General features: G+C 63.6%; 1 protein-coding gene across 4 annotated transcripts; it reads right to left on the bottom strand.

The window, feature by feature from the left end:
* Positions 1-110: 110 nt before the first annotated feature.
* On the bottom strand, positions 111-24,102 carry PALM (paralemmin). 4 transcript variants are annotated; one of them, XM_042927722.1, is made up of 9 exons: positions 24,050-24,102; positions 13,528-13,579; positions 13,041-13,121; positions 12,595-12,722; positions 11,153-11,276; positions 9,709-9,730; positions 8,582-8,641; positions 5,977-6,108; positions 111-2,093 (listed from the first exon to the last, which is right to left on the bottom strand). In XM_042927722.1, exons 1-9 carry the CDS (start codon positions 24,052-24,054, stop codon positions 1,564-1,566), a joined length of 1,134 nt encoding a protein of 377 aa, XP_042783656.1. In that variant the 5' UTR covers positions 24,055-24,102; the 3' UTR covers positions 111-1,563. The 4 variants fall into 4 exon arrangements, with proteins under 4 accessions (XP_042783656.1, XP_042783654.1, XP_042783655.1 ...); XM_042927720.1 differs by lacking the exon at positions 24,050-24,102 and adding an exon at positions 15,907-16,246; XM_042927723.1 differs by lacking the exons at positions 111-2,093; positions 24,050-24,102 and adding exons at positions 3,847-4,460; positions 15,907-16,246.
* Between the last annotated feature and the right edge of the window lie 130 nt (positions 24,103-24,232).

Genomic DNA, 24,232 nt, shown 5'->3' with positions numbered 1-24,232 from the left:
CGGCCTCCTTTTATGGCCCGGCCGCCCTGGTGGGGCCACGCCCACCTGGCCACACCCTCCCCCCCCCCCCCCCCCCCCCCTTCCCCGTGAAAGCCAAGGACGCCAGGGCCTGGGGCTGTTCACACTGTTTATTTGCTTCTCTGGGAAAGTCAAGAACAACAAGGCCTTGTCACACATCAAAAGCAGAGGGGCACTTCAGCGGAGGCTCACAGCTCGAGGACTCAAGGAGGAAGAGGGGGTCCCACGGCCACTGCCCAGGGTCACCTCGCAGGGGGCCTCTCCCCCTGCCACCAAGGGGCAGAGCTGAGTCGGGGTCCGGGCTGCGACCAGAGGCGACCCCTGCGCCCGCCCCGGGCACCGGGTGGGAGGCCCCTAGGGGAGGGGCTGAGACGGGGCCTCACCGACCACAGCCCACACGTGAGGGTCTGTGAGCGTGTGCACGAACGCGCCTCTGGGGCGAGCGTGGCTGCAACCGGGGAGACGTGTGTGCACATCCAGGTGTCGGCGGCCCCCAGGAGCGCAACCCCTGTCCCCGCCCCCCTCCCGGCGGGAAGGGGACAGGCTCGCATCGGGCGGGGCGGCAGATGGGGGTCTCCTGCGGAGGAAGCCCCCCGCTCCAGGCTGCGTGCTCCCCACCACTGCCGGAAATGTGCCAAGCCCGCTGGAGTGGCAGTGGCCTGATCTCTGGGGTATAGTTGGAGGGGCCCAGCACCCTGGTCCAAGCAGGTCCCGGGCAGCCCCCCAGGGTCCCCAAATTAGCACCAGGAGGAAGAAGGGCCCAGTGGGAGTGGGAGCTCAGGACAAGAAGCGGCTCGCGTGGCCCTGGGCCCCGTGGCAGGGGGACAGCGCAGGGGTCCCGGACCCATCCCCCACGGGGGCGTGTCCCTGGGGCTCTCCCTTCCCAGGCTCCAGCATGCGACCCCCCTCACCCCCCCGGCCACCCCAGAGAGAGCCTGGGGGGAGGGGCACACCAGGCTGGGGGTATCCAGAGAGAGGGGCCTGGCTTCTTTCCAGGACCCTGAACCTGACCTCCGACCCAGACTCCCCAAAGAAGCATGGCCTCACCCCAGTGGCCTGGGTACGGACGCCACAGCTTCGGCCGGGAAACCCCATTTCCAGGGGCTAAGCGGGGACAGAGCGGGCCCCCAGGAGCCCTAACCCGGCAGGACGTCCCCTCGGGGACCTCATTGGAGGCGGCAGGAAGGCACAGGCAGGAGGCCCAGAGGGCGGCTGGCCGCCGGCCGCGGCTGCACCGAAACCCCGGCCGTGTTGGGGGGGGGGGGGGGGGGGCGGGGGGGGTGCCCTTCGCGTCGGGAAACGTGGGTCCGTCCGTGTCGCTCTCCTACCAGGCGCAGGTGCACGGCTCAGTGGCGATGGGGTGTCGGGGGTGGCGATGGGGTGGGGGACCCCCGTCCCTCTCTTTCCATTGAAAGAACCCTCGGCGGGACCATGTGACAGCCGCGTGTCCGGGGCCCGTGACTGTGGGTGGAGGGCGGGCAGGCGCCGGGCCGGGCGGTGGGTGACTGTGGGTGGAGGGCGGGGCGGGGGCGGGGGCCGGGGGGCTCACATGATAGAGCAGCATTTACAACGCTGCTTCTTCGTGTCCAGGTCCTGGGGGTCGCTGGCAGGGGCCTCGGGCCCCACCTGGTTCTCCTCCCGGGAGGCGGCGGCCGCGGGGGGCTCGGCCGCGCTGCCGTTGGGCGGGGCGGGCTCCTTGAGCTCCGCGGCGTCCTCGATGACCACCAGCTCGGCTGTGATGGTGCCCTGCAGCCCCAGCACCTTCTGGCTCTCGGCCTCGTCCTCCACGTTCTGGTAGCCCATGAAGATCATGGTGACCGGGGGCTCCTGGCCGGGCTGGATGCCCGGCGGGCCCGACGTGGCCTCTCCCGGCTGGGCCTGCACGCCGGTGATCTCCCGCCTGGACGGGGTGCTCTGCGCCGCCTCCTTGGGCGCCCCCCGGGCCTCCGCCGCCCCCGCCGCGGACCCCGCCTCGCTCAGCGTGACCTCGTCGGCCTTGTGGATGAGCTCGTCTACCTCGGAGGAGCTCAGCGGGTGGATCCCGTTCTCCGCGGTGCCGTCCACAGCGTGGACCACTGGTAGGGGTGGGAGAGACAGACAGACAGACAGAGAGTAAGCTGGCTCTCTCTGGGAGGAGGGGAGGCCTGGCAGGGCTGTGGGCCGCCCCCCAGGGTAAAAAGGAATGCGAAACTGAACCACGCATTTAAAACCAATGGGCATCGAAAGCTCCCTGTGGGCGTCTGTGCCCCCCCCAAACTGGCGCACAGACGAAAATGTACAGGCACAGAAGCACCTGTTGGAGACCAGGAAAGACTGGAATCCAGTTGGTGGGGCCTCTGTCTGCTTGCATCCTGCAGTGTTTCCCGGCAACTGGGTCCCACGCCGCTTCAGACCACGGACGTGGCCAGCCCTTGGTCACACAGCCGGCCGGGGCTGCGCCCGACCCTTTCTCCTGGTCTAAGTGTGTTTCCCTCCCATGAGGAGTTTCGGGGACCGTGACTTCCTTCTTTGGGTCCCTGTGGTTGACCCTGAGTTAAAGTTTAGTCTGGTCACTCCCTCTCCTGACCGCCCTGGACTCTGTCGCTCGCTGAGGAAGAAGACTGGCCCCTCTAGATACCCCCAGCCTGGTGTGTACCTGCCCCCCACCCCCACGTCTGAAAGGAAGGCACCTGCGTGCATACAATCTCCATAAAGGTGTTCTCCAGATCTCTCCAGCTCCACACTGGTGTCTCTGATCTGGGCTGGAGTCCCCAAGGTCAGGGAGCAGTCCCCGAGGGCAGGGAGGGGTCCCGCCACACCATGGCGCCAGCCCAGCAGACTCCTGGAAACACAGCTGCCCTTCGTCAGTGTTGGGGGCGGGGGGGACACACCCTAGGGACTTGCTCCTCTGGGGTCGAGGGTCAGGGCTCCAGTTCCCGGTTTCTGGCCAGAAGGAAAGCGCTTTCTACTTTCGCTTTCCAAATCCGGGGGACGGGTGTCCACACCTCAAGGCCTTGCGGCGACTCTGGGCTGGAGGCCCGGAGGGTGGGGCGTGCCCTGGTTGCACGGGATCCAGCCGAGTATTTCCCACTGGCCACTGCCCCCGAGATAGGAATCCGAGCCCTTGGCCGCCATGGAAATGGATCACCTTCCCATTGCTAAGCAACCAGAGTCCAGTCTGGCGGGTCCAGAGTCCCCCAGGCTGGGCCAGGCTGTGCTCAGGGAGGACCTTCTGGGAGCCCAGGCATCAGGCACTGCCTCTGCCCTCAGCCCTGCGAGGTCACTCTTGTCCAGGAGCCAAGGCAGCTGGGACGTGCCCAGGGCCACACAGCTGGGGAGGGCTGGAACGGGGACTCTACCCACCCAGGTCTACGTTCCAAACCACGACAGAGCTGGGCTGCGAGTGGGCCCCTTTCACAGCCACAGAGACCGAACAGCCTCTAAGATCACGAGGCTCTGGGAATCAACACCACAGCGAGACATCATCTCACCACCAACACGATGGCTCCAGTAATAATGATAGTAACTTGAAGAGGGACGATAACAAGTGTTGCCAAAGACGTGGGGAGCTGGGGACCCTCGTGCACGGCTAGTGGGAGGGGGAGATGGGGCGCCTGGGGGCTCTGTCGGTCGAGCGTCCGACTTCAACTCAGGTCATGATCTCGCGGTTCGTGGGTTTGAGCCCCGCATCAGGCTCTGTGCTGACGGCTCAGAGCCTGGAGCCTGCTTCGGATTCTGTGTCTCCCTCTCTCTCTCTCTGCCCCTCCCTGGCTCATGCTCTGTCTCTCTCTCTCTCTCCCTCAAAAATAAATAAACATAAAAAAAAAAAAGAAAAGAAAAGAAAACACCCAGCAGTTCCTCCAAAGGTAAAACACAGAGTCCCCATGTGACCCAGAAATTCCAAGCCTTGGTATCACCCAAGAGAAACGAAAACATGTGCCCACACAAAAACTTGTATAGCATTCTAAAACCCCAAAGAAGGAAACATCCCAGACAGCCATCAACGATGACTGGATAAACAAAACGTGATCCTTCCAAACAGTGGAATATTATTCAGCCCATAAGATATGACCGCGGACGGACCCTGAGCACACGGCGCTCAGGGAGGGAACCAGACACAAAAGGCCGCTTGTGCGCGATTCCACTTGTGTGATTCCGCGTGTGCGAAACGTCCAGAACAGGCCCATCCGCAGACAGGGAGGGGGTTACGTGGATGCCATGGTGGGCATGGGGGGTGATGGGGCTTCTGTTTTGGAGAACGAAAATGTTCTGCAATCGGAGCACAGAACATGGCGAACAAACCCAAACCCACTGAGCTACGTGCCGAACTGTGTGGGTGTCCTGGACGCTTCCACTCCATATGCCACGTTTGGGCACAGACCCCACTGTGGACTTACTAACGGACTCTGGGCCGGGCGGTATAATTTTATCCCCGACTCAGGCGGCCAGCTCCATGAACTCCACTGCATGAGGAAAGCAAATGGTTTGCCTTAATTTTGAATACAACTTTTTTTTTTAATTTTTTTTTTTAACGTTTATTTATTTTTGAGACAGAGAGAAACAGAGCATGAACGGGGGAGGGTCAGAGAGAGGGAGACACAGAATCGGAAACAGGCTCCAGGCCCTGAGCTGTCAGCACGGAGCCCGACGCGGGGCTTGAACTCACGGACCGCGAGATCGTGACCTGAGCCGAAGTCGGAGCTTAACCGACTGAGCCTCCCAGGCGCCCCTGAATACAACTTTTTAATGTCTTCTCAAAACGTATTTTGTTTACTGAAGTGATCCGTCTCCTTTTTCCTACGATTGTAGTAAATACTGCCCGAAATTTCCCCTCCCTGGGGTTATCTATATACTATCCCACAGGCCATGCCAAAAAGGAGCAAAAGTTTAAATGCCAAAATATTTATGAAATTGCTGTCTAAACACGGACGGATAACACAGTTTAAAAGACAGTTTTTTCTTGGGCCGCCTGGGTGGCTCAGTCAGTTGAGCGCCAACCTCAGCTCAAGTCATGATCTCCCAGTTTGTGAGTTCGAGCCCCGCGTCGGGCTCTGTGCCTGGAGCCTGCTTTGGATTCTGTGTCTCTCTCTCTGCCCCCCCACCCCCGCCCCGCTCATGCGTGTGCGCACGCGCTCTCTCTCTGAAACATAAACATTTTAATAAATAAAGTGGTTTTTTTTACCTAAAAACAAAAAGAGTGAATTTTATGGTTTATGACTTAGAGAGAGAGAGAGAGGGAGAGACAGACAGGCATGTTGGGGCTTTTGACCAAGGCTGCTGCTCATCAGGCTTCCTGCCGGAGTCTCTCACACCCTGTTTCCCTCCCTGTTTCCCTCCCGGCCGCCAGAGGGAACTCCCAAAACCAAACCAGATCTCGGCACCTTGGCCCCTGCTCGCCCCTCCCGCCAACGCTTCACCTGACACCTCCCTCCACTCTGCACCAGCCCCACAGGCTCCTTTCAGTTCCTCCAGCTCAGCAAATTCCATCCCGCCACAGGGCCTTTGCACATGCTGTGGCCTCCGTGAGGCACACTGTTTCCTTGTGCACCTGCTGTGCGTCCAGTGAGGCCCTGCTCACTTCCTCTGAGGAGACTCCCCTGGCCCCTCCCCGCCCCCGCTAGACGCCGCACCTCTGGGGGTCTTGTCATCGTTATCTCAACAATAGTCATCTAAATTTATTCGTGAGCTCCAGACCGAAGGGCTGGGCCCACGGGCCGAGGGGCTCTGCTAGGACAGAGCCGCGTCCCCCTGTGATTCGATTCCCAGAGCCCAGCCTAGGACCCAGCCCTCGGCCAAGCTTCGGGTCAGGTTCCTGGAGTGAACAAAGACAGGGCTGCAGGCCCAGTACTGAACGGCCTCTAAGTCAACAGTGGGCTGTGGGGGGTGAGACCGTTCCCCGAGCAGCACCCACGTCAACTCAGGCGGGCTGCGGGAAGGGGGTGGGGTGGGGGCCTGGGGTGGGGGACGGGGGCCGCATACCTTTGGTCTCGTCTTCGTACACCTTGATGCCCTGAGGGAGCGGCTCCCGAGGGAGCAAGGTGGTGCTGGACAGCACCCGGGTCTCCCCCGTCACCTTGTCCTTCTCCACCGTGATCTCGACCGAGTACATGGCTGGCACGGGAGGCACGGGTTACCCAAGGCCACCTGCCCACGTGCCCCCCGCCGGCTGCAGCCAAGCCAGGGAGGGGAGCCGGCAGCGCAGAGCCAAGCAGTGGGGACGCCCTCCACGCAGCACCCCCCAGCTCCTCGTCTGCCCACGGCTGCCCAGCGCCACACGGGCGCCAGCCTGAGGTCCTTTGCTCGGCATTCGAAGCCCACACTCGCATCCCACCCCACGTGGAAAGCCTTACACTGCTTCTGTTTCCTCAGAGCCAGCGGGAGGCCGTGCCTTGACCATGGTCACAGCCAAGATCTGAACTTGGGTTGGCAGGCATGCGTTCCCAGCTGGACCTCCGCCCCGTCCTGGACCCCCCACCCCCGCCTCGGTGGTCAGCGTGTCTGTGCGTCCGTACTTCGGTCAACTATCGAACTGATCGTCAGCTCTTTCACCGTGAAGAATGGAAAATTCCCTCTTGAAATAAATGAGCGTCATTACCCGTTAGAGCCGTAATTCAACAGCCAAAATCCCGCCCCCACTGTACAGAAACCACCACCACAAAGACCACATGGGGAGCCTGGGTCCTAGCAGTGACCCCCGGGTGTGACCATGGCCCCCAGGACCTCGCCCTGAATCCCAGTATCCCACCTTCCCCTCAGGGTCCCCGAGGCGCCCCCAAATCACCATGTCCAAGACTCCCTCCAATCTGCCCCCATAAGCCGCCCCTCCTGGGTCTCCCTACCCGGATCAGGGCAATTCCCTCCTCCTCCGCCTCTCTCACCCCACCCCCCCATCTGTCCATTTGCAAATCTAGTGGGTGCTGCCTTGGGAACAGTTGGAATCTCAACCCACATCTCAACCCCTCCGTGTCCCCTGACCGGGTCAGCTCCCCATCTCCCCCCACCACTCTGGGACCCACTGAAGGCCTCTCCTGCCCTCTCACTGGCCTCCAGGCGCCGCCCACGGTCTGTTCTCCCCACTGCCACCAGAGGGCGCCAGTGAGCACTGGGTGGTACAGGTCCCTGCTCCCCCCACAGCCCTCCAGGGCTCCCCTGTGCTGTCCCAGGGTTAAGGCCTGAGTCCTCCCACAACCACGGGACCCAGCATGACTTGGCCTGCACTCACCTCCTTCCTCTCTTCCCCTAGCTCATTCTGCTCCAATCAACTCAGGCCTCCTGGTTATTCCTTCCCCAAGGCAGGTACAAATCCAGCCCCCGGGGCCTTTGCATGTGCTGTGACCTCCACCTGAAACACCTATCTCCCTGTGCCTTGCTCCTTCAGTTCTTTTGGGTCCTTGCTCAAAACTCACCTATTAAGTTTGGCCTCCCCTGAGCCCTCTGATTAAATGTGCCCCCTCCAGCTCCACCTGCTGCCTTATTTTCTCCATAAGTTAATTGCATAGACATTGCCCTTATGAGAATGTCAGCCCCCCCCCCCCCCCCGCCCCGGGTTGTGTCCCTCACACCTTGCATACAGCAGGTGCTCAATAAGCACTTGCCAAATGACTGAACGAATGCCATTTAATCCACACCCCTGCACCACCTAACACCCTCATCTCCAGACACACAGTTGCGTGGGTTGTGCACTACACAAGGTCACTGGTTAAGGGACAGGGTGGAGCTGGTCTAACTGGCACAGAGGGTCCTGAAGACACCTCCTCCCTGGCAAATGCTACCCTCTGTCCCCTGCCTCCTGGGGCAAAACTGCCTGACCCTGCACGAGACCCCGGGCCTCCCCTGTCACCGTCCAAGGTGTCCTGGCCACCCTGCCCCCAATATGGTCTTCAGCTCCCTCTGTGGTTTCCTGCATCCACAACTCACCCCGATACCAGCAGCAGCGATAAGGCTTTGCCAGCTGTGACCACCCGTCACTGCTCCCGGGTTGGGTCCCTGACCCTGGGCCTGCAGTCAGTATAATCCCGCTGCCCCAACAGGCGGAGACGGGGAGTCACCTTGTGGCAGAGCGAGAACCTGAACCCCACTCTGTGTGATGCTTAGCGCTAACCCTGTCTCTCTCGGCTTCCCAGAAGCGCAGAAATGCCTGAGTCCCAGCTCGGTCACCTCCAGGAACGGTGCGCTCGCTCCCTATCCTGAGGCAGCCTGAGGACAGCAGAGGAGGGAGGCTCTGCAGTGAGCACGTGCGGGCGTGTGCGGGGGGCCTGTGCGCCGCCCCACAGGCAGGGAGGGGGCAGCAAGGTTAGGGAGGACGCCGTGGGGAGCACTGGGTTAGAGAGCGGCCATGCGAGGGGCCCCACCTTCTCAGGGAAGCTGGGCCAGCGCGTGACCAGGGTGCCAAAGCAGGGGGGCGGCCGGGCCCCACCCCAGGCTCAGGGCTGGGCCTCGGTCCGGCTGCCACCCCCATAACCACAGCTCCTGCTGAGGGTGCGTCTGCGTCTGACCTGGCCCCTGCCTCTCCAGGCCCCCTGGGGCCGGCGCTCAGCCCAGGGACACAGCCGGGTGCAGGGGGTGAGGCAGGGGGCCGACCCACCTGCTTTCATCATGGTGGAGCCTTCGACCGTCCTCACAGGGGTGTTGGAGACTCCTTTCTCTGTTCAGGGAGTGAAGGGTAAAGACAGACATGGCAGTCAGAGGAGGGACGGTCGCACAGACCCCCGGACACCCCTCCAGATACACCCAGACACCTCCAGATATCTAGACACCTCCCCACATGCTCACATACCCTCAGACACCCGGACACCCCCCAGACAACCCCCTGCAGATGCCCCCAGACACTTGGCCACCCCCCCAGATACCCAGACATACCTGGACACCCCCAGACGCCTAGGCACCCCACCCAGGCAGCCAGATAACCCCCAGACACGTAGACACTGCCCAGACACCCAGACACTCCCCTCCACACGTGTGCACGTCCAGAACCCCCTAAACACACACCAGCCCCCAGTCTGTTTCCATCTCTCAGCTCAGATGATTTTCACAAAATCCCTGAGAGCCCTGGGTGGATTTTTTTTTAATTATTCATTTTTAATTCCACAGTAAGACACTCCCCTGAATAATTAACATGCAACAAATCAGGCCAAAGACACTGGCCACCACCTCCAGTCCCGGCTGGTGGCCCTCCTTCCACGCTCCCACATGCGGATACTAGCTCAATATGTGCTTTAAAAATATAATTTATATTAAATAATTTTAATATGGTTAATACTTTATTATATTTAACAATCACCTTTGCAATTAAATCTGTATTTAAGCACCATACATATTTGTGAAATATTGGCAAATGTATATTATTTATCTGTGATCCTTTTTGAGGAAGGGAGTAAGATAGATCCCACATCTCAAACTTTTGGCTTTTTGTCTTTGTTTCCTGCATGGCAGACTTTCACCTGTGGGAGGGGAACCTTGTCCTTTAAAACAGCGCCCTGTCCCCCGGACTTGCTGAGACGCTGATTTCTTGCCCCCACAGATCCCATTGTATAGACGTGAAAACCGAGGCCCGCCCGCCGGCACAGGAGCAAGGGGACGTGGCCAGAGGCGGGGCTCCACAGAAGCGACAATAACCCCACCAGCCGTCACTTTCCAGGCACCCTCCCCAAGCCCACCACCCGCCTCCGGCCACCAGAGGGCGCTCGGGCCCCGCCCCTCCCCGGAGCCTACCTTTGGGCGTGCCCACCGGGGCCTGCAAGAAAGAAGGGAGAGAGGTCAGGGCTGCGGCCCGCCTTCCCGCTGGGAGCAGTGGGGGGGGGGGGGGGGGGGCGGGGGGACCCCGCAGAGGGCTCGGCTTCGCAGCTGGTGACCCCATCACAGGGGCAGTCTCCTCCGGAAGGGACCCCCCCCACCCCTGCCGTAGCCTGTGACAGCCAGATAATGTCCCGCCCTGCTCAGAAGCCACCGGTGGCTCTCTGTTGCTCCCCAAACGAAGACGAAACCCTTCTCGATGACCCCCAGGGTCCTGGGTCCACAGATTCCCTGCCCGCAGGCCTCTCCTCCCCCACCCCCCATGTCTGGCCAGCCTCCCTGTTCCTTGAACACATTCCTGTCCCAGGGCCTTTGTATGTGACGTCCCTGCACTCTAGATTTCTGCCTGGCTGGTTTCTCACTCTGCACCCCGACCACATCAGGTCACTATCCCTCAAGGTACCGTGTCACGTGCCCAACCAGTATCTCCGTCTCCTTCAGGACGCGGGCATCACGACGACAAGGTCTATACACAGTCAACCTCGGTGCAAGGTCCCTCTCGTCTCGAGCCCAAGCCCGAAGAACTCCCGTTCCATTTCAAAACCCACCTCCTCCAGGAAGTCTGTCTAGGGTTCCCATGCATCAAATGCCTCCTCAGGGACTCCGCGGGACCCTGGGCTGACCCACCGCGGCCTGACCACCCTCCCCCCGCTCTCCTGGCGTGATTCGGTGAGGCCAGGCCCCAGCCCACATCCCCCTGGTCTGCCCCAAGCCAGGCCCCGGAAAGCAGTGAGAGCAGGGGACAGCTGACAGAGGAGCATGTGGAGAAGGGCCCGGACACACGGCAGGGATGCCGGCCTTCAAGACGCCCCCGGGGCCCCTGCCCCAAGGCAAGGTGCCATCACAGCTAGGACACGAGGGGGGAACACGTGTCCCAGGGCTCCTGAATCCTACAGCAGCAAAGGTGCTTGGGAGATCTTGAATCTGTGCTAACACACGGCGTCCGTGAGCTCTGGGTCCAGAGCTCCAGGGTCTGGTTTCGTCAGACCCCAGAAACATGGCCAAGTCCGGTAAAGGCCACCTCCTAGCAGTGCGGCCTCAACCTGTCCGGGTCCCGGAGCTTCTCTTCCCCCCGAGGGGGGCGCTGTTCCCACCGGAATGGGCCCACGGACAGGCGACGGTGGTGGCAGACTCAGTAAACGCAGGGGTGACAAGTGGGGGTTTCGTCGAGAGCTGCCCCCGCGCCAGGTCTCGTGCAAAGTGCCCGCGGTCCCTCCTGACACCCCAGCACGTGGGGGCGCTCAAGGGGGGTGGGGGAAACTGAGGCGCGCAGCGGGGAGTGGCTCTAAAGTCTGAGAAGGGGCTGTGTCTCGCCCTGGGGCTGGCCCTGGTGGGCGCCCCAGGCGCATCATCACCTCCTCACCTGCCGAGAATCTAGCGCCACCTCCGTCTTCTCGTCCTTGGCCGGGCTCGGGGCTGCGGCGCCCTCTCCAGCAGCGGTGGTGAGCGGGCCCGCGTTCTCCAGCACCTCAATCTCCTTCTGGAGCCTGGGGAGGACGGGGGGGGGGGGGGTTGGTGAGCACCAGCACCACCGTGGGCTCCCTGACCCGATGCCCCCCTCCCACCGCTGGGAGCCATTTCCATCCTTCCCCCTCGCAACCGGGGAAACCGAGGCGGGCAGCCGGGCCGGGCTGGCCCGTCCCTGGACCTTCACTGCCTCCGGGTACTTGTCTGTTGGTTTGTAACCAAGTCTCCTGTTTTCCGTTCACACGCATTTATGTTTACAGGAAGCTTTCTCTCTCTGGGGGAACTGGAAAACCCACATCACCTTCCAAATACTGCAAAGTAACGAGCCCACGGCCCCGTGGGAACAAAACAGCGCCGGCCGGGGCTTGGGGCTGTGGCCCCTGATGAAGCGAGCCTAGCTCTAGGTGGACAGGCTGGCCACAGTTAGGGTCAGCCTGGAGGGCTTCCTGAGGGAGGCGTCCAGGCAGAGCCACCTGAGGAGAGGGAAGAAAGTCAAGGGCCCCCAAAGCACTTGACTCGTGCGGGACACACGGAAGGGCTCAAGCGAGGCCCCCTCCCCCGTGAAGTCTCCTGAGCTGGCCCGCGTGCCCGCCCCGCCCAGGGCTGCACCCAGCAGGGTGGGATGTAGAAGCCCGCCTCGTCCAGCCCCCAGTGGCCAACAATCCCCAGCAAGTTTCTGCCCTCTGCCTGTCAGTCCTGTCCCGCCCGAGTCCCGCCTCCATTCGAGCCCCCAGCTCTGGCCCCGGGGAACAGCTCGCGGCCCCGGGAATACGCTTGCTTGGACGGCAGGACAGGATCCCAGGTCTTCGTGGTGGGCGGGCCGAGCTGTGGGGCCCGGGCAGGCCCCACGCCTCTTGGACCTTCTCTGGCCAAGTGGACGCTTGGAATTTTGGCCGTCACTTCCCTCCACCGTGACCCTGCCGCCCTGGAGCCCAGCCTCTGCCTGCCCGGAAACCCCAGGCCTTTTGTCCCGGCCCGGGGCGGGGGGGAGGGGGCGGTGGGGGCGGCGGGGGGGGGGGGGGGGAGTCACTTTCCCTGGGCCCGCCCCCCCCTCCCCAGGCTTCCTGCGGGCCCAGCTGCCTGGGCGTCTGAGGCCTGCACCAGCACCAAGCCAGGGAAGGCTCACCGGCGGGGCTGGCGCCAGGAAACCCCCAGGGAGGCCGCTGCGGGCAACTCCCATCCTCCAGGATCCGCCCCGACGGGTCACCCTCACACACCTGCACCGCCGGTGCTGGAAGGAGCAGGGGGTCGCGCCAGGCAGCCCCCTGCCCCCTCAGGCCCAGCTCAGAGGCCCGCACGCCATCCATCAAAGCCGCGCCTGGACCGCACCCCACCCACCTGGAGATGGACCCCTCCAGCAGCCGCGCCCTCTGCTCGTCCTCCCGCATCTGTCTCCGCATGTCCTCATCCCCCTGTGATGCTGAGGACGTCTCCCCCAGCAGCCAGCGCTCCCGCAACGCCTTGGACTGGGGTTGATAGGGACCCGGGTCAGAGTCAGGGTCCGGTCAGCTCTGCCTTCCCACTCCCCTGGCCCCTGTCAGGGGCAAGGCCCAGGTCCTGGGGCCCGGCCCCTCCCCCACCAGCCGAGGCCCGGGTCCTGGGGCCCTGGCCCCCCACCAACCAGCCGAGGCCCGGGTCCTGGGGCCCTGCCCCCCCCCCCACCAGCCGAGGCCTGGGTCCTGGGGCCCTGCCCCCCCCCCACCAGCCGAGGGGCCCCAGGTCCCAGAGGCTCTGCCTCCCCCCAGACGAGGCCCGGGTCCCTGGCCGGGCCGCCCACTCAGGACCTTCAGGTGCTGTAGCTGCCGACGGTCGTCCTCCAGCTGCCGACGCTTGCTCTCCATTTCCGCCTGCCACCTCCGCTTCTCCTGACGGGGATGCACACGATGGGTCAGGACTCGGTGGGGGCCACACAGACCCCACCGGGCCCACTAGACGCTTTGCCCACACAGATCCTGCTTTACTGTGAATGGCACCTACGTGGCCGATTGGATCCCTGCCTGTCCTCCCCAGCCTATGCCCCGGTCTGACCCCTCCAACCTGACCCCCCCAGTCTGAGCCCCCAGCCTGACCCCCCCACCTGTCCCCCCATCTCCAGTAGAAGGCTCCACTAGGAGTCCACGTTCTGAGAACTGAGGGGATCCCTTCATGTCCATTTTGCGGGGAGGCACTCAGGGTTCCCGTGGGATGCCCTGGTTCTGAGTCCCAAGGGCCCCGGGCTGGGTGTGGAGACCCCGACCCCCGTCCACACCGTCTGAGGGGCAGGGGACTCACTGCAATGGCCTGCAGCCGCTCCTGCTGGGATGCGGTCTCTGCCGCCAGGACCCTGGGGGAAGAGAACGCACAAGGTCAAGGTGGGGCCCACCCCAGCCTGCTTTCAACAGATCTGGTCAGAACCCAGCCCTGTGCCTTCCAGCTTCATGGGACCCTTCCCTGCCCCCCTCAGAGGCAGCTCTGTCCTGTCCTGAGCCTCATCGCCGCATTCGTTCTCCCGCAAAGCTTCCTGCCCCCCTCAGAGCAGGGCCCAGGGACAGGAGGGCGGGGCTCTCTGCCTAGAGACTGGGGAAGGGTTTGGGGAGGAGCTGGGTCGTGAAGGATGTGCAGGAAAAGGCGTGCAGCCCCTCGCCCAGACTCGGAGACTGGTCAGGACAGCCCTCCCCTCGCCCTCCTACCCAGCAAGCACCTGTCATCCAGCCCCGGGAGGGACACACGGAGGGCGAAGGACCCCACGGGCCCCCTCCCAACCCTTGGACTTGCTATCCTGGGGATTCCCCCGGAGTCTCCCAGGAGCCCCAGTGCTCAGAAAGGGCTCTCAGCCCCCTGGGGAACAGGAGGCCAAGAAGCAGCAAACCCAGATTTCAGCCCCAGATGCCCTTTCTCATCCACGGGATGTTTTCGGGAAGCCACCCAGAACTGGCACGTAGCGGGCTCTGGTTAAACGTCCGTGTGGCCAGGTGCAGCTGAAGGGACAGGCTTCCTGCTTCCGTGGGGGGAGGCAAGAGGCCTAGGACTAGATGGGGGCCTGGTTCTTGCCCTTCCCTCCCCACTGCTCCCCCAAACCCTCCACACATGGTGGGAAACAGCAGAACCTGGCCTCTCCTTTCTATGGCCTCTCGCAGGGCCCCTGGAAGCTACACACAGTAGGCGCTCAGTGAAATGTCTGCACATAATAGGGTGCTCAGTAGTTGTATACAGTAGGTGCTCAGTAAGATGCCTGCACACAGTAGGTGCTCAGCGAAATGGCTGCACATAGCAGGTGCTCAGTAGTTGCACACAGCAGGTGCTCAGTGAAATGTCTGCACCTGAGCTGTCGCCCGTGGTGGGCCTGAGGATAAAGTCTGGCCTCCAGGGCCTCTGTGACAAGCCGAGGCAGGGAGAGGAGGCAGGGTCTTGAGCTCCAGCGCGGACCCCCGCGCCTCCCGGTTCTCTGCCCAAATCCCCAGGATCCCAGGGCCGCTCTGGCCTCACCAGTCTCACGGGGGCAGGGCCGGCGGGCATGGGGGGCGGTTCTGGGCAGCGGGACCCGGATCCTCTCACGAGACCCTCATCTGCACAGGGACGAAGTCACAGACCGTCCTCCAGTTCTGCTTTCGCCCCGACCAGCCCTCAGCCGTGGGCCAGGAGCCACCCCGGGGCCTCCAAAGACCCTCCACAGACCCTCCAAGCCCTCTGGGCCTCGGCTCCCCATCTGCACAAACAGTGGGCACAGACGCCCGAGCTCCTGTTGGGTGCCCCCCGCCCCGCCCGCTGCCATTCAGAAAGGAGACAGAGGCACAGTCACACGGTGTGTTGGGTGAGGTCCCCCCCTGGGACCGAGGCTTCACCCACACCCAGGCGGCTGCTCCCGGGGAGATCCATCCTGAACTGCAATGCCCCACCACACACCCCACTCAGGCTCAGTTTCCTGGCCTTGCTGAGACCCGTGAAGTCATCTGGTTCTCACGCCCCGGCCAGGTGACCCCACCCAGCTCTTCCCTTCCGGGCGGGTGGCACCTGGCCCCTTTGTGCCTCCCAGGGACCCGACAACACCAGCCGCACCCTCTGTGGCTTCCCCCTCTCCTTCCTCAGGGAGGCTGGGTTCGGCCGGGTCAAGTTCAGGAAAGGCTTGATCCAGCAACCTAGCTTGGAGGCCCGCCCCGAAGGGCCTGATCAGCTACGTTTCTGGGTCTGCCACACTGCTCGGTGCGCCCCACGGAGGCCCGCCCTCCACTTCTTGCAAAGCTCACATTTCCCATCTCCGCCCCGACCACAGCCTGTCACCTGCCTGCCCCCTGAAGGTCCCCTCTCCACCCACAACAGAGGCAGAACAAAAATCAGAACCACTCATTCTCCTGCCCTTGTATGTCCCTGGCTCCCATCACCCCGTGAAGGAAGTCCCAGTGTAGCCCAGCCCTCCCCACCTCTCCGCCCTCACCCCTCTGGTTCTCCCTCCTGCTTACTCCGGGCCCCAGACCCTTCCGGTCCACCTCAGGCGCTCCAAGCTCCTTCCTGCCTGCTGTTCACTCCGCCTGGTGCCCTCCTCCCGCCGCTGGCAAGTGAAGCCCAGAGAGGGCAAGTCACTTGTCCACAGTCCCACAGCCGGGGAGCACAGAGCTCCGGGCCACCCCACGGGCCTACCCTTTCCCAGCTGCCACGCGGCCCCCAGGGACCCACCAGGAAGACGGTGGAGCTGGGGGAGGGGCATATAGCCACGAGACCCCGGCGCGCACAGGGCCCCGCAGGGCAGACGCGGCAGCGGCCTGATGCTGGGTCCGCACCCCAGCAGGCAGGCGGCCATTCAGGCCGGACACAGGGACACGGGGACGCTCTGTGGCCAGCCTGCCAGGCTGGAGACAACAAGGCAGGCAGTGTCCTCGCTGGGCGGCATGTCCCTGCCGGCTGAACCAGGTCAGGGGAAGGTCAGGCGGGCCCACTGTGGAGAGGGACACAGGCCCCGGGGAGACAACATCCATCCCTCCCTTCAGCGTCCCTGTCGCAGCCCAGAGGGCACAGCCTTGCGTGCCCCCCCCTCGGCGCCCCTCCCCACGCCTCAGGGCGCCAAAGCCGCCCCGCCCCGGGCGCCACCCCCCCCCCCCCCCCCCGTGGGGCCCCGCGGGAGGCGGTCGCCCTGGCAACCGCACCGTCCCCATGGCAACGCGGAGGCCGGCACGCGGGGGCCGGGCCGGCGCGGAGCATCTCCCGCCCCCAAGCCGGGCCTGGGGGGCTAAGGGGTTTCCCGCCCTGGGCCTCAGGGGCCGCTGGGGAGGGTGCGATGCGGGGAGGTAAGGGGTCCGCCCTGCCCCGCTGCTGGGGGTGCCCCCCTTCTGGTGTCAGGGGCCGCAGCCCGGGGAAGGGGATTGTACCCCGAAGGCTCTGGACCTGCCCCTGGAGCCAGGGAGACCGAGGTCAGCCAGACAACGCGTCACAATCCGAAGGACAAAGTCTGACCGCAGAATCCTAATCAAACGGCCACGAAGTAGGGACCCCGGTCCCAGCGCTCACCACCTTCCCCCGGCGGGGCTCAGCCCCATTTCCCAGGATGGGAAACTGAGGCTCGGGAGCAGGTGAGCACGTACAGGGCATTTGGGAAGCACCCTGCTGACGACGCTGAGAGGCAGCTGGAGTGATTCGGCCTGTTTCCTCAGTGGGCCAACTGACGCTGGGTCCAGACAGGCGGGCTCCTGAGTGCTCCCCTCCCCGAGCACAGGGCCTCCCTGAGGCCTGGCCAGGCCGCACAGGTGGGGGTGGGGGGCAATGGGACGGCGGGGACGCTCCTCAGGACCCAGCGAGGGACACAGAGGCCAGATGTCAGGAGATGCCGGGCAGAGGACCGAGCTTTGGCCAAAACACACGGTCGGGTTTGGACAGGTGAGAGCTGTCCCCGGCGGCCGTGTGGCCCAGGGCTGGTCACTCCCGTCTCTGGGCCTCCACTGGCTCTGCTGGGCAATGGGCCACAGCAGCTGCCGGTGGAGGGACAGACCCTCCTCCCGGAGGCCCACCCTCAGCACAGGCAGACTCCTGTCCTCGCCTGATTATTTTTACAGTGCCTGGAGCAAATTCTGGGCTCGAGCCCCGATGTGGGCGGCTCAGGACTCGAGAGGGTGTGGGCTGAGAGCGAATGAGATAATCCTGGCTTCAGGAGATGAGCTAATGAGGCCCAAACCCAAACGAGCCGGGCCCTGCAGAGGCCTCGGCTTTGGGAGGCGTTTATATTTTAAAGGCACCAGAGAGGTTACGCAACCTGCCCAAGGTCACCCAGCGGGCAGGATGAGCCGGGTCTGAGGCGGGAGGGGGGGCGTGGGGGGGGTCACACACCGGTCCCTCCAGGCCCATGCCAGGCAGCTCCAGTGGAATGAGGGGTCCTGGCCCAGGCAGGCACGGAGCCCAACACCGGCAACATTCCTGTGCTAACTAAAAGGAAACAGCCGTGGTCGTGGCCGTGGCCACGGGTGCAGGGAAGGAGAGCAGAGTCTGGCTGAGGAAGGGGCTAAGGAAGGGAGCCCTGTGGCCCGTCCCCCCACTGGGGTGGCTGGAATGGGGGGAGTCCTAATCTCACTGCTGGTTCCCAGCTCCCTTGTGGGGCCTTTGTCCCCCTCCAGCCCCCAGAACCTTCCTCCCTGTGAGGCCCTGCACAGCCTGGTCACAAGGCTCAGCCTCTTAGCTGGTGTTCAAGCCCCCACCCTTCTCCAGCTCCCTGCCTCCCCCTTTCTTTGCTCCAAGCTCAGAGCACATGCAGCTGCCTCTTCCAGGAAGCCTTCCTGATCTTGTCCCTTCGTCAGGAAGGAATTCTCTTCCTCTGAGACCGTCGGCACAGGGGGCAACTACAGTCTTTGGTAAGGTGAGCAGCCCGTGAGGCATGGCCGGAAATGGCTGGAAAGGTGAGGCATGGTTGGAAAGCTCAAGGCAGAGAGGCATCACCCCCACAGCGGAAACTGGGATCAGAGCAGGCCACAGATCCAGAGGCACAGTTGTTGCCTATTAACCTGGGGGTAGGGGAGGGGGGTGGACCCTGCCCTGGGCCCCCACGGGGGAAGGGCAGTGGGGCATGAATGGCACCCAGAGGCCTTCTCCAGCTTAGGGCAAGCTGGGCCTCAATCCAGAGGCAGAGACCAGCCCCAAAGAGCTGTGGTCCCTCCCCACCCCTCCCTCGGATCCAGCCACAACCCCCAAACATTCCAGGCATGCTCCCACCTCAGGACCTTTGCACTGGCCGTGTCCTCTATCTGCCGTGCTCTCTCCCGGGACTCACTGGCTCCCTCAACGTCACCTCCTCACGTAGGCCTCCCCTGTACCCCCAACCCCTCACCGGCTCGCCACCAAGCAGCACCCTCATCATTTATTTTATTTCCCCACAAGGACAGGGTCTCTTTCTGTCCATAACATGTCCCCAGCCCCCAGTGAACAGCAGGGTTCAATGAACGTTCACCGGGCCGGCGAATCAGTTAGAGTCTGTACCTTTTCAGAGGTGGCCCCCACCCAAGGGTCCCTCCCCTGTCACATTCCCACCACCCTGAGGACCACTGTCCTGTGACCATCTCTCTTGGAAGAAACTCAGTGTCACATCAGACATTTATCTAAAACAGGCTCCCCGCCTCCAACAGAGGACAAGTAATAAGCCCAAGGTCACCCAACCACCTCAGAAGTGACTATACAAATTAATGCGTAAAACAACCCAGTGTCGGGCGCCCGGGGGGCTCAGTCGGTTGAGCATCCAACTTCCGCTCAGGTCATGATCTCATGGTTTGTGGGTTCGAGCCCCGCGTCAGGCTCTGTGCTGACAGCTCAGCGTCTCCCTCTCTGCCCCTCCACGGCTCGCGCTCTGTCTCTTTCTCTCTCTCAAAAATAATAAACAAACAAGAAAAAATTTTAATAAAAAATAAGATAAATTTAAAACACAACCCAGTGTCCATTGATGGATAAACAGATAGAACACGTCCACCACACTCAGGAAGGTCCCTCGGCCGCGAGCAGGAGCGAGGCGCCCACCCCCGCCGCCCCACGGACGGACCCCAGACACACGACGCTCAGGGAGGGAACCCGACACGAGAGGCCACGCGGGGTGTGAGTCCGCGTGTGTGAAACGTCCAGAACGGGCTCCTCCACGGACGGGGAGGGGGCTCGTGGGGGCTGGGGGCTGGGGCGTGACTGGGGATGGGGATGGGGTTGCTTTTGGGCTGATGGAATGTTCTGGAACTAGAAAGAGGTGATGATCGAACAACTACGTGGACACACTGAAAACCACTGAATTGTATCCTCCTGACAGGTGGATTCTGTGGGGTGTGGGTTGCATCGCAAGGAAGCGGGTAGAAAACACTCGCGTGTGGAGTGGAAACAGCTGGGCTGGTGCCAGGGCCCCACGCGCCCCCCACGCGCCCCCCACCCGCCCCAGGGGCGGCGGCGGATCCCCCGGGCCCTGCCCGGGACTCTCGGGGTCGGGAGCGTCTGACTACAAACCGACCGGCAGCGCCTTCTCACTGTGACGGAAGTTACCAGAAGGGACCCTGCCCGTCACCTGGCCTTCAGAGCCCAACACTGCCGCCCCCAACACCCACGGTCTGCTCACCGGGCTGGGCTCCCAGGCCCGGCCCGACCCCGCCACCACCCTTTTGTCCTTGCGGTGACTCCCCCTACTCTGATTCTCACCTGTCTTTCCCACTCGGCCTGGGCTGGGCTCCCCTCCAGATTCCCAGCCTCATCCGGACTGTCCCAGTGATAGGCTCAGGAGGTCCCCGAATTCCTGCTTCACACCCTTGAGAGCAGACGGACGCCCCAGGGGCGCCTGGGCGGCTCAGTCGGTTAAGCGCCCGACTCTCGATCTCGGCTCAGGTCACGATCTCACGGTTCGCGGGACGAGCCCCGCGTGGGGCTTGTGCTGACAGTGCGGAGCCTGCTTGGGATTCGGTCTCTCCTTCTCTCTGCCCCTCCCCTCCTTGTGCGCACGCACTCTCTCTCTCTCTCTCTCTCTCTCTCTCAAAATAAATAAATAAGTGTAAAAAAGTTGTTTGAAAACAAGACAGACCCCCAGGCCAACTCCACACACCGCAGACCCTGAGACCCGCCCTCAGCCATCGGCGCCACATGGAGACCCTGTGCCGTGTGGCCAAGGCGCCCGCCCCGCCCATCCAGGGGTCTGAAGTCAGGTCTCTGGCACCCAGTCACGGGGTCCCTCCTCCCCCCAGCTCTGCCGCCCAGACACGGGGTCCCCCCCTTCCCCCACCCGCCCACACAGTGACTGTCCACACTGAGCCCTGACCTGGTCCTCGGCTTCCAGATCCTCTTTCTATGCCTAGGTCAAAACCTCACTCCTCTCCTGCTTGGACACCGTGGGTCCGTGGCCGCCCGTGGCTCCCCTGCTGGGTGCCCCAAGCCTGGCAGGACCTAGCCCCGAGAGCACAAAGCAAACAGCACTGCTTTCTGCTGAGGCTTTCTTTTCCCACCTCCAGGCCTTTGCACAGGCCAGCCCCCCAGCAGGCACGCCCTCCGCCCACCGAGGTACACCTCTAAATCTCTCTCCTAGAGAAGGTCCGTGAGGGGACGGAGCGGGGCCCTATCCCTACACAAGGCTCCGCGGGTGGGCAGGGAGTGTCACCTAAATGAACAGATCACAGGTGGATGGAAAGAAACGCGTTCCCAGACTTGGAAAAAGGGGGCATGACTTTTTTAAAGAACGTCAACCCACTTCCCAGCCTGAAAATCTGAGACCCTTGAAGACGGACCTCAGCACCTGAGGCAGAAGTCCCCCCCGAAATGCTAATAGCATTGCCCCCTCCTCTAGCCACACCCCTCCTGGGAGGGGGCGGGGAGGCACAGGGCAGGTGGTCCTAGACGCAGGGGTGAGAAGCTAACGTGAGGGTACCTAGCCCCCCCCCCCCCAGTCCATGGGACACAGGAAGGTGCAAAGACCCCACCACCACCACCCCCAACCCCGGCAGCTGAAAGGACCCAGGAGCAAATCCCGGCTATGTGGCCTCAGATACATCAGGTCACCTCTCTGAGCCTCAGTTTCCCCACCTTGCAGGGCTTCGTAAGCATCAAGCACACTCACACGGACAAAAAGCCCCGTGCACAGCAAGGACTTACTAAACGTTACCCGCCTTCCCAAGTTCCTGCCACCACCTCTGTTACCGTCCCTTCAAGGGGACACTCACTGTTTCAAGGAACCCCCCTGCTTTCAGAAGGAAATGTCACACCGTGGCCAAGACCGAAAACCAGACACCGCTCGCACAAACACCAGAGTAAAAACTAAGATACAATGAGAATAAACGCCGGTGATTACGTTCAGTTATCACTAGACGCTGCTGCCTTTTAACTGGTTCGGCTCTCGTTAAACGGGGAGATTAGCAAGTGTGGGAGAGGCGTTAAGGACCCATCTTGCACCCGGTTGAGACCTTCTCCTGGGAAAAAGGCCGGAGCCTGAGGCCGGGGAAGGAATCTGCTGCCGCCCCGTCTGAGCCCATTCACCGGACTTAGGCTGCTCAGGGCTGTATAGCCGGGTGCTCTGGGCCAGGGGACACGCGGCCAGCCCCCCCCCCCCCCAGGACAGGTGTCCCACCCAGCTCCCGTCGCTCCTCCTGTGCCCCGCCCGTCAGCGGGGCCCCCATCCTGCTCCCGGCCTCCCTGGAGGTAGTTACTCAAGGATTTTGGTTAAACCCTTAAGTTGTTAAATTGACACAAACTAACTTAACCTTTAATTTAATCCTTAAATTAACAAAATTTTGATAAATTCTTCAATTCATATTTCACCTCTCCAGCAGCGCCGGGAGCCACAACCCTCTCTTGTGACTCGGATGGCAAAGCCCGTGGAGGAGGAAAGGGCAGCTGCCTCGGGCCCCTGGAATGGGACCTCAAGCTGGGCCACCAGGGCCGGGCGCTGCAGCAGGACAGGGCAGGATGGGGCCGCTCCCCACCCGCCCGGCCAGCCAAGCCGGGGGCACAGACGCTTTCTCTCACGGCCACTCAGGCCCGTGAACGCCAAGCCGGTCCCACGTCTGCCCCCAGAAAACCCAGCGATCTACCCAACGTGGGGCCCGAGGCAGCATGTCTGATCCACGGGCAAAAGGCACTGGGGCAGGGCCGCAAGCACTCAGGGGCCCTCCTCCTGCTGTGTGACTCTGAGGCAGTGGCTGCCCCTCTCTGGGCCTCAGCAGCACCTCAGCGGGGAATGAAAGGGATAGCAGGAAATGAAACAGGGACCAACCAGAATATCCGCTCATGCCTCCATCCTGGGCGGGCCTTTTCCTTGGTTTTCACCCCTCATCCCCTGAGGCAGCCCCCTCCCCACAGCCACACTCTGCTCAGGGTCTGCGGTCTGGAGGCCCAGAGGCTCCCCTCGGGCCTGGGGAGCAGAGCAGAAAAACAAGTCGGGGAACCTAACGCAGGCAGACACATCCGGGCCCTGGCTCCCCTGAGCCCCTGGCTGGGCTCCCGGGGGCCGGGTGGGGGAGCAGGCCGGGCCTTTGTCTGGGTTTTCCAAAGCAGAGGACATCGGGTGTCCCTTCCTGGGGAGGGCGGGCTGCAGCGGCCCCCACCCAGCCGGGGGTGTGGCAGGTCACGGGTGAATCCCTGGAGGAGAGTTGTCGGCTCAGAAAACACACCCAGTGGGAAGAGCAGGGGCGGCTGGGCGATGGGGGGGGGGCGGCGGGCTGGGGGGGGCCTCCCTGTCCAGGCCTCCGCTGGGTGGGGGGGGGTGGGGGAGGACCTGGCCCCAAGCAAGACAGCTGCTGGCCTTGGCACACAGTGCGGGGGCTGCCAGGACCCGGACACCACTTCTCATCTCCCGACCATGTCAGCACACCCCACACCCTCAGTGCCCACCTGTGGGAGTGGGGCCTGGGGGTTACCCTGACGCCAGGAGAGAGGGGACTCTGTCTGAAACGACTGTGCACGCTCATCCAGCACCTTGTGCGAGAACCCTCCGCTGCTGTGGGCAGTTCCTCGCCCAGTCCCCCGGGGACCCAGGCTGCCCCCCCCCCCCGGGGGGGACCCAGGCTGCCTGTCCCGCTTGCACCTTTAGCCTATGGTGCAAGTGGCCAGGCTCTTCCTTGGCTACACCATTTGGGGTCCCATCCTGGGGACGCCTTCCCTGGGAAGGGATCAGACCCAAGCTCGCCTGCTGGAAAGCACTCCGGGCTCACACACGTCCCAGACCAGGAAGGCTGCAAAGAGGCCCCCTCCCTCCCTCCCGCGGTAGTCAGGACAGTGTCTGCTGGCTGGACCCCGCCCCAGCAGGCGCTCCTGACAGTGCTGTGGCCCTTGGGGACGGCAGCCAGACAGAGGGAGGACTGGTGCGTCCAGGGCACAGGGAGCGAGTGCTCAGGTTGGAGGCGGGGGGGGGGGGGGGGGGGGGGGGGGGGTGCGGTGGGAGGCTGAAGGCCAGTGCAATGCAATGGGGAGGGGTCCGTCCATCACCCCCACGGCTCCCGCTCTGGAGCCCACAGGTGGCCGAGGGTCGAGGCTAGCCCGGGGACGCGGGCGGGGCTCGGGAAGAGACGCGGGCCTCCCCCTCCCCAGCGCCCCAGGCTGCGCCCCCACCGGCCGCTGCCGCCCCAGTCCCCACACGAGCCCGTGGGCCGCCGCCGGGGTCGGGGATGGGGGAGGCCTCAGGGCGGACGCGGCCCAAGCGCTTCTCCAGCAGAGCTGGGAGAGCTGGGAGGCCCGGGAGGCCCGGGAGCCCCCTCGCCGCCGCCTTCCTCTCCGCGCGGGGGCCGCGACGCGCCCCACGGAGGGACGGGAGATGGGGGGGAGGCCTCGCCCCTCCCTCGCCCCCCTCCCCCGGGCCCCCGAGCCTTCCACCCCCGGCCCGAGCGCGCCTACTCACTCCATCTCCACGCCGAGGTCCGGGTGGGTCCGCGATGCTGGGCGGGGGCGGGCGCCGGGCGGGCGCGGGGGCGGGGGGCTCGGGGTGGGGGGCGGCGGCGGGCCGGGCAGTGGTGGGGGGAGGCCTGGAGGGCTAAGGCCTGGCGGCCGGGGCTGCGCGGCGCGGGGGCGGCGGCACCGGCTC

Source organism: Panthera leo, chromosome A2 (genome assembly GCF_018350215.1).
Source record: "Panthera leo isolate Ple1 chromosome A2, P.leo_Ple1_pat1.1, whole genome shotgun sequence".
Taxonomy (NCBI): domain Eukaryota; kingdom Metazoa; phylum Chordata; class Mammalia; order Carnivora; family Felidae; genus Panthera; species Panthera leo.
Note: the sequence above shows the minus strand (reverse complement) of the source record. Positions and strands in the feature narration are given on the sequence as shown.